Raw genomic sequence first — 9,185 nt, 5'->3', positions numbered from 1 at the left:
CTCGGTGTTACCGCCTCAGTAGTCCCCCATGCTGCCTCGGTGCTACAGATACAAGTGTCCCTCCCGGCCGCCGCGCTCGCTCTTTAGTTCCGCACGCAACCAGTCGTCGTCCCCCCCCCCGGTGCTCTCGGAGGGGCTCCGCGGTGTTGGGGAGGGGGGGGATCGGGGCCAGCTGTGGAGCAGGGGGGGATCGGGGCCAGCTGTGGGGGTGGGTGGGTAGGGAGATTGTGCCCAGCTGTGGGGCGGCACACACAGCCCCATTTAAGCCCGCCCGCAGTCCCTCACATGATGGGAGTGTGATTGGTGTCCGGGCACGAGGTAGCGGTGATGGCCCTGAGCAGAGTCCGCCTGTTCCAGCCCCACGGGGAGGGCACCCGGCTGCTGCCCCAGGTAACGCCGGGACCCCCACTCCTCTCCCACGGGACCCCTTACCCGTGCACCCCACAGCCCCTCACCCCTGGGTACCAGCATGTATCTGTGCTGCATCCCGCATCCCTGGGGGTCTCCATAGGGTCAGGGTCTTTGGGGTGCTCCCCTGCAGACCCCCGTGATGAGCAGGGGTGGGGTTGGGGTTCCCTGTGCAGAGGGGCTCAGTAAAAGGCTGTAGGGTGGCTCCAGGAGCCCGTGTCTGGCTGTGGGACGAGGTACGTGTGCTGATGGAACATTTCTGGGGGGCTGTGATGGCTCCTCTGTCCGTGCAGGCATCCAGGCTGGTGGAGCTGCCCTACTCCTCCTTTGATGATGATGATGCTGATGATGATGGCCACTCACTGCCCAGGCTCACGGCTGAGCAGGACCCTGGGGCGTGGTACCCCGGCCCCCCCAAAGTGAGCCCCTTCAGCCACTGCGTGCGCTACCTGGCCTTCCTCTGGAACCTCCTCTTCCTCCTGCTGGGGCTGCTGATCCTTGCTGTGGGGGTCTGGGGGCTGCTGGCCAAGAACCCCCTGCCCGGGGGGGAGCGTGGGGTGCCCCTGGGCTCGGACCCCATGCTGCTGTTTGTGCTGGCGGGGCTGGCGGCCAGCGCCGTGTCCCTGGCCGGCTGCCTGGGCACCTTCCGTGCCAGCCCCTGCCTGCTGCGCTTCTTCCTGGGTGCTGTGCTGGCTTTCGGGGGGCTGGAGCTGCTGGGGGGGCTCCTGCTGCTGCTGGCGCGGCGGCGGCTGCGGGACGCGCTGCGGGACCTCCTGCTCCTGTGCCTCCTGCGCTACCAGGAGGATCCCGACCTGCAGTTCCTGGTGGATGAGGTGCAGCGGAGCCTCCAGTGCTGCGGCCTCGAGTCGTACCGCGACTGGGAGAGCAACCTGTGAGTCGGGGTTGGGGGGTGTACTGGGGGACCCCATCCCCACCACGGGGCTGGAAACTCTGTTAGGTGGGGGACCTCACGTCTGCTATAGGGCTGAAGAGCCCCCTGTTCCTTGTGGGGTCTGTGCTGGGGATGCACATTTGGGGTGGTGTGAGCCCTGGGATGGTCCAGAAAAGAGAGAAATGAGCTGGAACCCATGGTTGGTGTCCAGCTCTGTGGCCGGGGGGAGTGGGAGCCCCCATCCCCGCACCCCAAATGTGTGTGACCCCACGTCTGTGTCCATCCCGCAGGTACTTCAACTGCAGCGCCCCAGGGGCACAGGCCTGCGGCGTCCCGGCCTCCTGCTGCCAGGACCCGCTGGAGAACGGCTCCGTGCCCAACGCCCAGTGCGGGTTCGGGGTGCTGGGGCTGGCGGCGGCGGTGGCCGGGGCCGTGGTGCACCTGGGGGGCTGCGGGGCCGCGCTGGGCTCGTGGCTGCGGGGCCAGGCCGGGGCCATTGCCGCCGGTGCCACCGCCCTGGTGCTGGTGGAGGCTGTGGGAGCGCTCATGGCACTCAGGGTGCTCAGGGATATCACGGCTGTGAGGGTGTGGGAGTGAGGGCACCGGGAAATTGGGATATGCAGGGGGCTGGTCTGGTCCCAAATAAACCTTGTCAAAATCCTGAACCCGCCTGTGTCTTGCCCGTGTCACCATCGCCACCGGTGCAGCTGCTGAGGGTGTGCAGGGACATCGTGGGAGTGAGGGGTGGGGATTTGGGGACATCTGGGGTGCTGGTCCAGCCCCAAATAAACCTTGTCACAATCCTGAACCCATCCGCCTCCTGCCCACCCCAGTGCAGGCCATGGGGAGCGGCTTTCCCTCCCCCCTCAACCCACAACACCGACTCCTGCACTCGTTTGGGTTTAATGAGCATTTTTCTAAGCTGAGCCCCCCAGCATGGGCAGGGGGGCCTCGACCTACACAGCACTACACAGTAAGCCTGCCCAAATCCTAAATGATTCCGTACTGAGCCAGCTCGTGCAGCTCCAGGTGGCTGAAGGCTTCCCAGGGACAGATGACGGTGATGTCTGAGGAGAGAGAGGACAGAGATTGTGGCAGCGTGACCCCCCAGCCCCTTACCCCACACTGCCAAGGTGGGTGGGATTCCCATACCTGTTCCCAACCCCTCCATGCCTGGGATGTCGTCACCGAACCTGCAAGGAAAGAGGGGATGTCTGGCCTGACCCCCAGGAAGACCCCCCACCCTCCCCCATCCCAGGGCCCTTCCCCACTCACCCCTGCACCCCCTTTTTGGGGGGTTTGCTCTTGAACTGCCTCGTCTGCCTCTGCTTGAACTTGGGGGGTCCCTTGCGAGGGGTGGCGGGACCCCCGGTCACCCTCGTGGCTGATTTGACCTCCAGCTTGGGGGGCTCCAGGCTCATGGTGGTGGGGGGCCGGCAGCCCCGGCTCACGGCGTTCCCTGCGGCTCACGGCGTTCCCTGCGGCTCCTCACACCCGCTGGAGGGAAATGGGGGACACCAGCTTCGCCTCCCCCCTGTGGCCCCGTTCCCACCCAGTCCCTGATCGGCTTTGTGCAGCCCCCTCCCCACAACGCTGACTCAGGCCAGCTCAGCCATTAATCCCCAAAGGCAGGGAAGGACATCCTTCGCGGCCCCAGAGCTGCTACTGCTCCTTCATCCCCTGTCCCCCATCATCCCACGTCCCAGTGTGGATGTGACACCTGGGGACCCCTCAGGGCACTGCCAGGACCCCCCATGGCTTGCCCTGGGGGCTGTACTGGGATGGGCAGGTGTGGGGTGGTGGGCACCCCGGGCTGGGCTGGGGGAGCAGAGGACAGCCCGTGGCACCGGGAGCGGGAATTCTGCAGCACAAGCCCAGCTCTGGCAGTGGTGTGAGGGATTTGGCCCCGCTGCAGAGCTGGGCATGGGCCTGGGAAGAAGGATCCAACCCAGGGAGCTGCTCCTGGATGCAGGAAAGAGCAACAAAGCAACCCCGTGTCCCATCCCAGCCTGGAGAGCCCTGACTCACACAGTCCCGCGGTTCCAGAGCTGCTCCCTCCGTCCGCTTCCCTCCGTCCCGCAGCTCTGGGGCGCTTTTCGGGGAGGGAGTTTTATCCTGCCCGGGGGTAATAGGATTATTGACCTCCCTTCTTCCCCAGGGGGTAATCTGGTGTCCTTCCCCTGCTCTGGGTGGGGACGAGGCGTCAGGATTAGTCCTGACTGTGCCAGGTGGACAATGGATCCCACGTGAGGGGAATCCTCCCTCCTCTCCTGGGGGATCCCCATTCCCAAAGAGATTCCCCCAGTGTCCCCTGATCCCAGAGGGAGCGATGGGACCCCAATTCCAGTCTCCATTCTGGGTGGGGGTCCTGGCTGTGGCTGGAGAGGGCCTGGCAGCCCCTGCCCATGGCCGGAGTCACTCCAAAGCTTCCCTAATCCAGCAGTAAAGCAATTAAAAATGGAATAATCTCGGCACACTTTAATTGAACTTCAGCCCCTGCCACTAATTGCAATTAGTTGGGCTCCAACAAATAGGATTAAAGGGATCCAGGAGTGTTGTCCATGGAGAACCACCTACTTCCCTGGCAGAGAGCAGAGCCTGGCTGTTAATTGGGGTTCATTAGTGAGTGACACTCAAGGGCTTGGTGGCTTCTTGGGGACCTTGTCCCAGGATGATGTGGGGGGGTCTGTGTGGGTCTCACTGGCTGTGAGTCCCCCAGGATGGAGGGGGGGTTTTGGGACAAGTTTAAGGTGGAGGCAGAAGGAAGTGAGGAAGAAAAGGTGCCTTGGAGAGCAGCCAGGCAGGATGTGACACCAGGGACAGGGACAGTGTCCTGGACAGGAGGCTGCTGCTTCCCACGTGCTCGGGGCCACACGCTGTCCCCCCGAGCCCTCCTCACCACCAGGGCACGGCCAAGGTGCTGAAAATCCCCTCAAGGTGCTTAAATTCCAGCTGGGAGCACAGGAGGAGGAGGGCTGGGCATGGGGGGCCACCCCAGCCTGCCCTTGGCAGGGATTTGCCACGCTGGGGAGGGCACAGCATCCAGCTCCCGGGAAATCCGGGGCTCAGGACGGGCCTGAGCCACTGCCTGTCCCCAAGGGCAGCTCCCTCCGAGCAGGAGGTGACCCGACCTCGCATGACACCCCTGGGATCCCGTGCTCAGCACACAATAAACACTATAAATAACCCAAGTCCGGATCCTGCCACCCCAGGGGTGTCCCCCACCAGTCTGGGGGGCCCGGGGGAGGCTCAGTCCTTCCTGGAGCGCAGCCTGATCTCCATCCTGAGGATCATTTTGATGTTCTCGTCCTCCACGTGCTGCTCCACGGCTGCCAAGGCCTGGGCTCCACCGTCCCGGTGCCGCTCCAGCAGCTCCTCCACGTATCCCACCCAGACGCAGTTGGGGCAGCCGGTCCCGCAGCAGTGGGTGGGCGGGGGGGGCAGCGGGGGGGCTGCAGGAGGGTCCCCCCTGTCGCCATCGGGGGTGTCTGGCCCACGGTCACTCCCCGGAGTGTCCGAGCGCTCCCGGAGCCGCAGCTGGTGGCGGGGTGGGGGCGCGGGGTCGCCCCTCTGGGGCTGTTTGGGGGCTGCAGGGAACCAAGACCCCCGCGCTGATGCCAGTCTGGGGGGCCCGGGGGGACTGCTGCACCCCCAGCTCAGCCACAGGAACCCCCTGCTCCCAGTGTACCCCCACTCCCACCACTGTCACCCCCTCTCCAGCACCCCCACGTCCCCTTCCAGCACCCCCAACTCCTGCCCCCACCCCATGCCCTACACCCCCTTGTACCCCCCTCAACCCCCATCCCCAACGCACCCTTGTCTCCCCCAACTCCCCTCAATCCCCGTCCCCTCCCTGTACCTTCCTCTCCCCCACATCCCCAAGCCCCCCCATGACCCCCGGTACTCCCTTGTCCCCCCGGCCTCGCTCACATCTCACGCCCAGCACCTCTCCGCCCCTCCCGCGGGCTCCCCCGTATCCCCGCCGTCCCCAGCACCCCGTGTCCCCGCCGGTGTCCCCCCGTGTCCCCCCGTGTCCCCGCTGACCCCGCTCACCCCCCGGCGCGCCCCGCCAGCCCCCGCGCCCCCCGCAGCAGCATCCGGCCGCAGCGCCCCGGCCCCGCCCCGAGTGACAGCTCTCTCGGCCAATAGCAGCCCGGCAGAGTGAGGAAGGCGGGAGTTGCGGGGCAGGAGGGACCAATAAGGAGCAGGGGGCGGGCCTGCAATCCGGAAGTGGCTGCGGAACGGCCACGTGAGGAGTGGCGGAACCATGGCCCCGGGACCGGGACCGGGACGGGGGCAGGGACAGGGACAGAAACAGGCCCGGGGACCGCGACAGAAACCGGGATCGGGACCGAAACAGGGGCAGAGATCTGGACAGGGACAGAAACAGGGCCGAGGACCGGGACCGGGACCAGGACAGGGACAGAAAGCGGGGCCGGGACAGAAAGCGGGACCGAGATCGGAGCGCGGACCGGCCGTCCCTCTGCGCAGCAGGTCAGTGCCCGCGGGATCCAATCGGGATCGCTCCCGGTTTGGCACCTGGACCCACGCGGGGTCTCGGGGCGCGGGTGGGCTCTGGCGGGGTCCCGTTCTCGGCGGCTGCGTCCTGATCTCCACCCGTGCCCGGGTCCCGGTGTCTCCCCATGCTGACCCTGATGGCTCCCCATGCCTCGGTCCCGGTGCCCAGCCATGTCTGAGTTTCAGTTTCCCCCCCGTGCCCAAATCCCAGCATCCTTCAGTGCCGGATCCCGGTGTCCCGTCGTGTCTGAGTCCCGGTGTCCCAGTGCCTGGCTCCAGGCATCCCTGGCTCCAGGTCCTGGCGCTTCCCTGGAGTGCTCTCGCTGTGCTCATTTCCCCAGGAAGGAGAAGAAGGACAACATGAAGCCCAAACACCCCGACGAGCAGGAGATCCCGTTCCGCCTGCGGGAGCTCATGCGGAGCCGCGAGGCCATGAAGCGCCCAGATCCCGGGAAGAGGCGGGCGGCAGGTGGGACACAGAGGTGGCCTGAGCAGGTGGCCAAGGGCCTGGCCCAGGAGCCCATGGCATGGCTGGATCCTGCCACACGACATCGTCCTCTCTCCAGTGATGTCCCACCCGTGCTCTGCCAGCCGGAGGGACGCCCAGGGTGTCACCGCTGCAGAAATGTCACCCGTCTCTCCTAGAGAAGAAGCAGCAGCAGAATTCCAAGGGCCCCAAGGCCCCGGGGGACATCCCCACGCCCAGGTTCCGGAGGGGCAAGGGGGAGTCGGAGCGTTCCTACATCTGCCGCATGGAGCAGGAGGTGCAGCGCGTCCTCTTCCTCGCGGAGAACCAGCTCCAGCGGGAGCCTGAGAAGGAGGCGATGGCTCCAGAGAAGTCCAGGAGGAAAAAACAGTGAGAGGAAAGCTTTATGAGCTGGATGGGGCCAGCCCACACCTGTGGCCTGTCCCCTTGCCCAGTTCTGCAGGGCAGGTTTGGCGTTGGCAGCGGCTGGAGGTGCAGGTGGGGGGGCTGTGGGACCCTTTTCCGTGGGGCCATCCCCATGGATCCCATCCATGGATGTCTGGGAACAGAGCCACAGGCCTGCTTCACCCTCCTGGAGGAAAAGCTGTGGGATCTGGGGGCTCCCGTGGGGTAGGGACTCACTCCTTGTTCCCCATCCATCCCTGAGCCCCAGCCATAACGTGGCTCTTCAGGTTTCAGAAAAAGAAGCTGGAAAAAGCTCGGAAGAAGAAGGAGGAGAAGAAGGAGGCCATGCTGGAGAAGAGCCTGTTCCAAGGTGGGCATGGAGCAGCGCTGAAGTGACCCCCAGCCCCGGGGGCAGCACATGGAGGGGTGGGGGAGCTGGAGTGGTGCCTCCCAAGGGGCTCCCGCTGACCCTGGCTCTGGCTTCACCCACAGACAAGGTGCCATTTGGCGAAGTGGTGACACAGCCACCCACCATCACCTCACAGCCCAGGGGACAGGGTCCTGCCAAGCAGGTGAGCTCTGGGGACAATGCTACCCACCCCTTGGGTACCTGGGAGGGCAGCGGTGGCCTCAGTGAGCTGGTGACAGCTCCTCAGAGCGCGGTCCTGGTGTCTCATCCTTCATCTCTCAGCTACCCCGTCTCTGCGCGCAGGCTGGACGGAAGCAGCTCCTCCTGACAGCTCGCCTGGGCCAGAGCCAGGCGTCCCTCGCATCCCCTGCGTCCCCCGTGTCCCCGGTGATGTCGATGGCTCGCCGGCGCATCCTGGAGGAGGAGCGGGCGCGCGTCATCCGGGCCTACAGGGACATCCAGAGGCGCAAACAGCTGGAGCGGGAGCACGCCCAGGGGGGGCACGGTGTCCCACGCTGAGGGCCCTGGGACTCGAGGGGGACATTGCCCTGATGCTCTTGTGTCACTGCTGAGCCCTGGGGCTTCCTGCAGCCCCACACTCCACGGCTCAGCGCTGCAGTGGGGTCCCTGCGGTGCCACGGACCTGCTTGGAGTAAAAAGTGCCAGTGGGAGCCAGTGGTGTGAGCGTGTTTGGGCTCCCGGTTCCTTAGGGATTCCTTAGGGATGCTGCTGTGCTGGCAGATGGCAGTCCCAGGCATGTCGCTGTCCCCACGGGCTCTGGTGGGGGCAGGACCCTCATTCCTCAGCCGTGAGGAGACCCCGGTGCCTGGCCAGCTCAGTGCCTGGTGGGAGGAAAGTGAGGCAGTGCTGGGGACACGGAGCGTCCCACAGGACCCACCTGCACAGTGTCACTTGCCTTTGTTGTCACTATTGGTGACGCTGCTTGAGCCCCAGGGCTGCAGCCACACGCAGCCCTGCCCTTGGCATCACTGCCCGTGTCCCCGCCTGGCCCCGGTGACGGTGACCCCGGTGCCGGGTGTGCTGCCACGTCCCCCCCGGTGCCACCGCCCTGCGCCCCCCCCGGGCAGCCCCCGGCTCCGGGGAGGCTCCGGGGCTGCTCCCGGCGCGGCGCAGCCGTGTCCGCCTCACCTGGCCGGACAAAGGCCCCGCTGTTCGCGGCCCCGCGCCGGCACAAAGCGTTCCCTGTTGGAGCGGGGCCGCCCCGCGCTGCGGCCGGCGCTGGCGGGCCGGGGGATCCGCGTTTCCGGAGGGGCCGGGCACGGCGGCTGAGCCGCTCCGCTGTCCCCCGCCAGGCCTGAGCGGGACAGGCTTTGCGCCTTGTTTTCCGTCCCCAGGGTGCGACCGCCGTGTCCCCGGGAAGGTGGAGGTGCCTGGGGGGGGTCACGCTCTGTGCCATGCGCTGCCAGCAGCCGGTGGGAGGGCGCGCTGTGGTGACAGCGGCCCTGGGGACACCGAGTGCCTGGTGCTGCTGGGCGATGCCCTCGCTGCCACCCGGCACCAGGTAAACACAGGTGAGAGGTAAACACGGCTGACGCAGCACGGCCCGGGGGGCACGGCCACATCCTGCTGCAAACACCCGGCTCCCGCGGCCGTGTCCCCGGAGCCGGGAGTGCGGGCTTGTGCCAGCCAAGGGCATGGCAGGGACATGGCGAGTGCCACGCTCCCGCAGTGGGTCCCTTGTGCGGACACGCGCAGGGCACGCGTGTCCACCGGCAGCCCCAGCGCCGCCATCCCGGCTCCGGCTCAAGGAGACCAGGTCACCCGCGGCCCCCACGGAGCCATTCCAGCCCTGAATAATTCATGGCACTGCTGGCCGCAGGCTTCCTGCCCGGAGGAGGAGGAATGGCTGCGGAGGGGAAGGCAATCCGGGCGGGAAAACCACCACGACCTTGGCACGTCCTCCGTGCTGTGCCACCTCCTGCCCGGCAGCCCATCTGCCCACGGGATCCCGGCCCAGCGGCCCCAGCTGGGGGGGAGGGGGTGCCGAGGACCCTGCTCGGAGCGCCCCCCCCCATGCTCCCTGTCACTCCCCTAAAGGAGGGAATGGGGCTGAGCCGGTAGGAGCA

At 66.7% G+C, this 9,185-nt stretch overlaps 4 protein-coding genes across 5 annotated transcripts; 2 read left to right on the top strand and 2 right to left on the bottom strand.

Annotated features, from left to right (window-relative positions):
• The first annotated feature begins 272 nt into the window (after positions 1 to 272).
• TSPAN10 (tetraspanin 10) lies at positions 273 to 1,965 on the top strand. The gene is made up of 3 exons (XM_039562320.1): positions 273 to 390; positions 702 to 1,300; positions 1,591 to 1,965. The coding sequence occupies exons 1-3, from the start codon at positions 328 to 330 to the stop codon at positions 1,895 to 1,897; spliced, it is 969 nt and encodes a 322-aa protein (XP_039418254.1). The 5' UTR covers positions 273 to 327; the 3' UTR covers positions 1,898 to 1,965.
• Positions 1,966 to 2,184: 219 nt separating this feature from the next.
• On the bottom strand, positions 2,185 to 3,434 carry PDE6G (phosphodiesterase 6G). Its single transcript, XM_039562126.1, has 4 exons — positions 3,329 to 3,434; positions 2,576 to 2,797; positions 2,453 to 2,493; positions 2,185 to 2,367 (listed from the first exon to the last, which is right to left on the bottom strand). The coding sequence occupies exons 2-4, from the start codon at positions 2,719 to 2,721 to the stop codon at positions 2,291 to 2,293; spliced, it is 264 nt and encodes an 87-aa protein (XP_039418060.1). The 5' UTR covers positions 2,722 to 2,797; positions 3,329 to 3,434; the 3' UTR covers positions 2,185 to 2,290.
• A 329-nt stretch (positions 3,435 to 3,763) lies between these two features.
• Positions 3,764 to 5,569, bottom strand: OXLD1 (oxidoreductase like domain containing 1). Its single transcript, XM_039562585.1, has 3 exons — positions 5,518 to 5,569; positions 5,354 to 5,437; positions 3,764 to 4,887 (listed from the first exon to the last, which is right to left on the bottom strand). The coding sequence occupies exons 1-3, from the start codon at positions 5,567 to 5,569 to the stop codon at positions 4,550 to 4,552; spliced, it is 474 nt and encodes a 157-aa protein (XP_039418519.1). The 3' UTR covers positions 3,764 to 4,549.
• Positions 5,532 to 7,769, top strand: CCDC137 (coiled-coil domain containing 137). 2 transcript variants are annotated; one of them, XM_039562124.1, is made up of 6 exons: positions 5,532 to 5,794; positions 6,160 to 6,287; positions 6,464 to 6,674; positions 6,977 to 7,059; positions 7,182 to 7,261; positions 7,402 to 7,769. In XM_039562124.1, exons 1-6 carry the CDS (start codon positions 5,568 to 5,570, stop codon positions 7,615 to 7,617), a joined length of 945 nt encoding a protein of 314 aa, XP_039418058.1. In that variant the 5' UTR covers positions 5,532 to 5,567; the 3' UTR covers positions 7,618 to 7,769. The 2 variants fall into 2 exon arrangements, with proteins under 2 accessions (XP_039418058.1, XP_039418057.1); XM_039562123.1 differs by having other exon boundaries at positions 5,549 to 5,794; positions 7,381 to 7,769.
• The last annotated feature ends 1,416 nt before the right edge of the window (positions 7,770 to 9,185 follow it).

This window comes from Corvus cornix, chromosome 18 (genome assembly GCF_000738735.6).
Source record: "Corvus cornix cornix isolate S_Up_H32 chromosome 18, ASM73873v5, whole genome shotgun sequence".
Lineage (NCBI taxonomy): Eukaryota > Metazoa > Chordata > Aves > Passeriformes > Corvidae > Corvus > Corvus cornix.
The sequence above is the reverse complement of the archived record's forward strand: the minus strand, read 5'-3'. Positions and strand labels throughout refer to the sequence as shown.

Excerpts from the sequence above, each read along its gene's own strand:
- OXLD1 (XM_039562585.1), bottom strand. The coding sequence starts at position 5,569 with ATGGTTCCGCCACTCCTCACGTGGCCGTTCCGCAGCCACTTCCGGATT. Across the intron at positions 5,438-5,517 it reads CAGCCACTTCCGGATTGCAG|AGAGCTGTCACTCGGGGCGG; the intron begins GCCCGCCCCCTG and ends CTATTGGCCGAG. Across the intron at positions 4,888-5,353 it reads CTGGCGGGGCGCGCCGGGGG|CCCCCAAACAGCCCCAGAGG; the intron begins GTGAGCGGGGTC and ends GGTTCCCTGCAG.
- TSPAN10 (XM_039562320.1), top strand. The coding sequence starts at position 328 with ATGGCCCTGAGCAGAGTCCGCCTGTTCCAGCCCCACGGGGAGGGCACC. Across the intron at positions 391-701 it reads GCACCCGGCTGCTGCCCCAG|GCATCCAGGCTGGTGGAGCT; the intron begins GTAACGCCGGGA and ends CTGTCCGTGCAG. Across the intron at positions 1,301-1,590 it reads CGCGACTGGGAGAGCAACCT|GTACTTCAACTGCAGCGCCC; the intron begins GTGAGTCGGGGT and ends TCCATCCCGCAG.
- PDE6G (XM_039562126.1), bottom strand. The coding sequence starts at position 2,721 with ATGAGCCTGGAGCCCCCCAAGCTGGAGGTCAAATCAGCCACGAGGGTG. Across the intron at positions 2,494-2,575 it reads CCCAAAAAGGGGGTGCAGGG|GTTCGGTGACGACATCCCAG; the intron begins GTGAGTGGGGAA and ends CTTTCCTTGCAG. Across the intron at positions 2,368-2,452 it reads CATGGAGGGGTTGGGAACAG|ACATCACCGTCATCTGTCCC; the intron begins GTATGGGAATCC and ends CTCTCTCCTCAG.
- CCDC137 (XM_039562123.1), top strand. The coding sequence starts at position 5,568 with ATGGCCCCGGGACCGGGACCGGGACGGGGGCAGGGACAGGGACAGAAA. Across the intron at positions 6,288-6,463 it reads CGGGAAGAGGCGGGCGGCAG|AGAAGAAGCAGCAGCAGAAT; the intron begins GTGGGACACAGA and ends CGTCTCTCCTAG. Across the intron at positions 7,262-7,380 it reads GACAGGGTCCTGCCAAGCAG|CTACCCCGTCTCTGCGCGCA; the intron begins GTGAGCTCTGGG and ends TTCATCTCTCAG.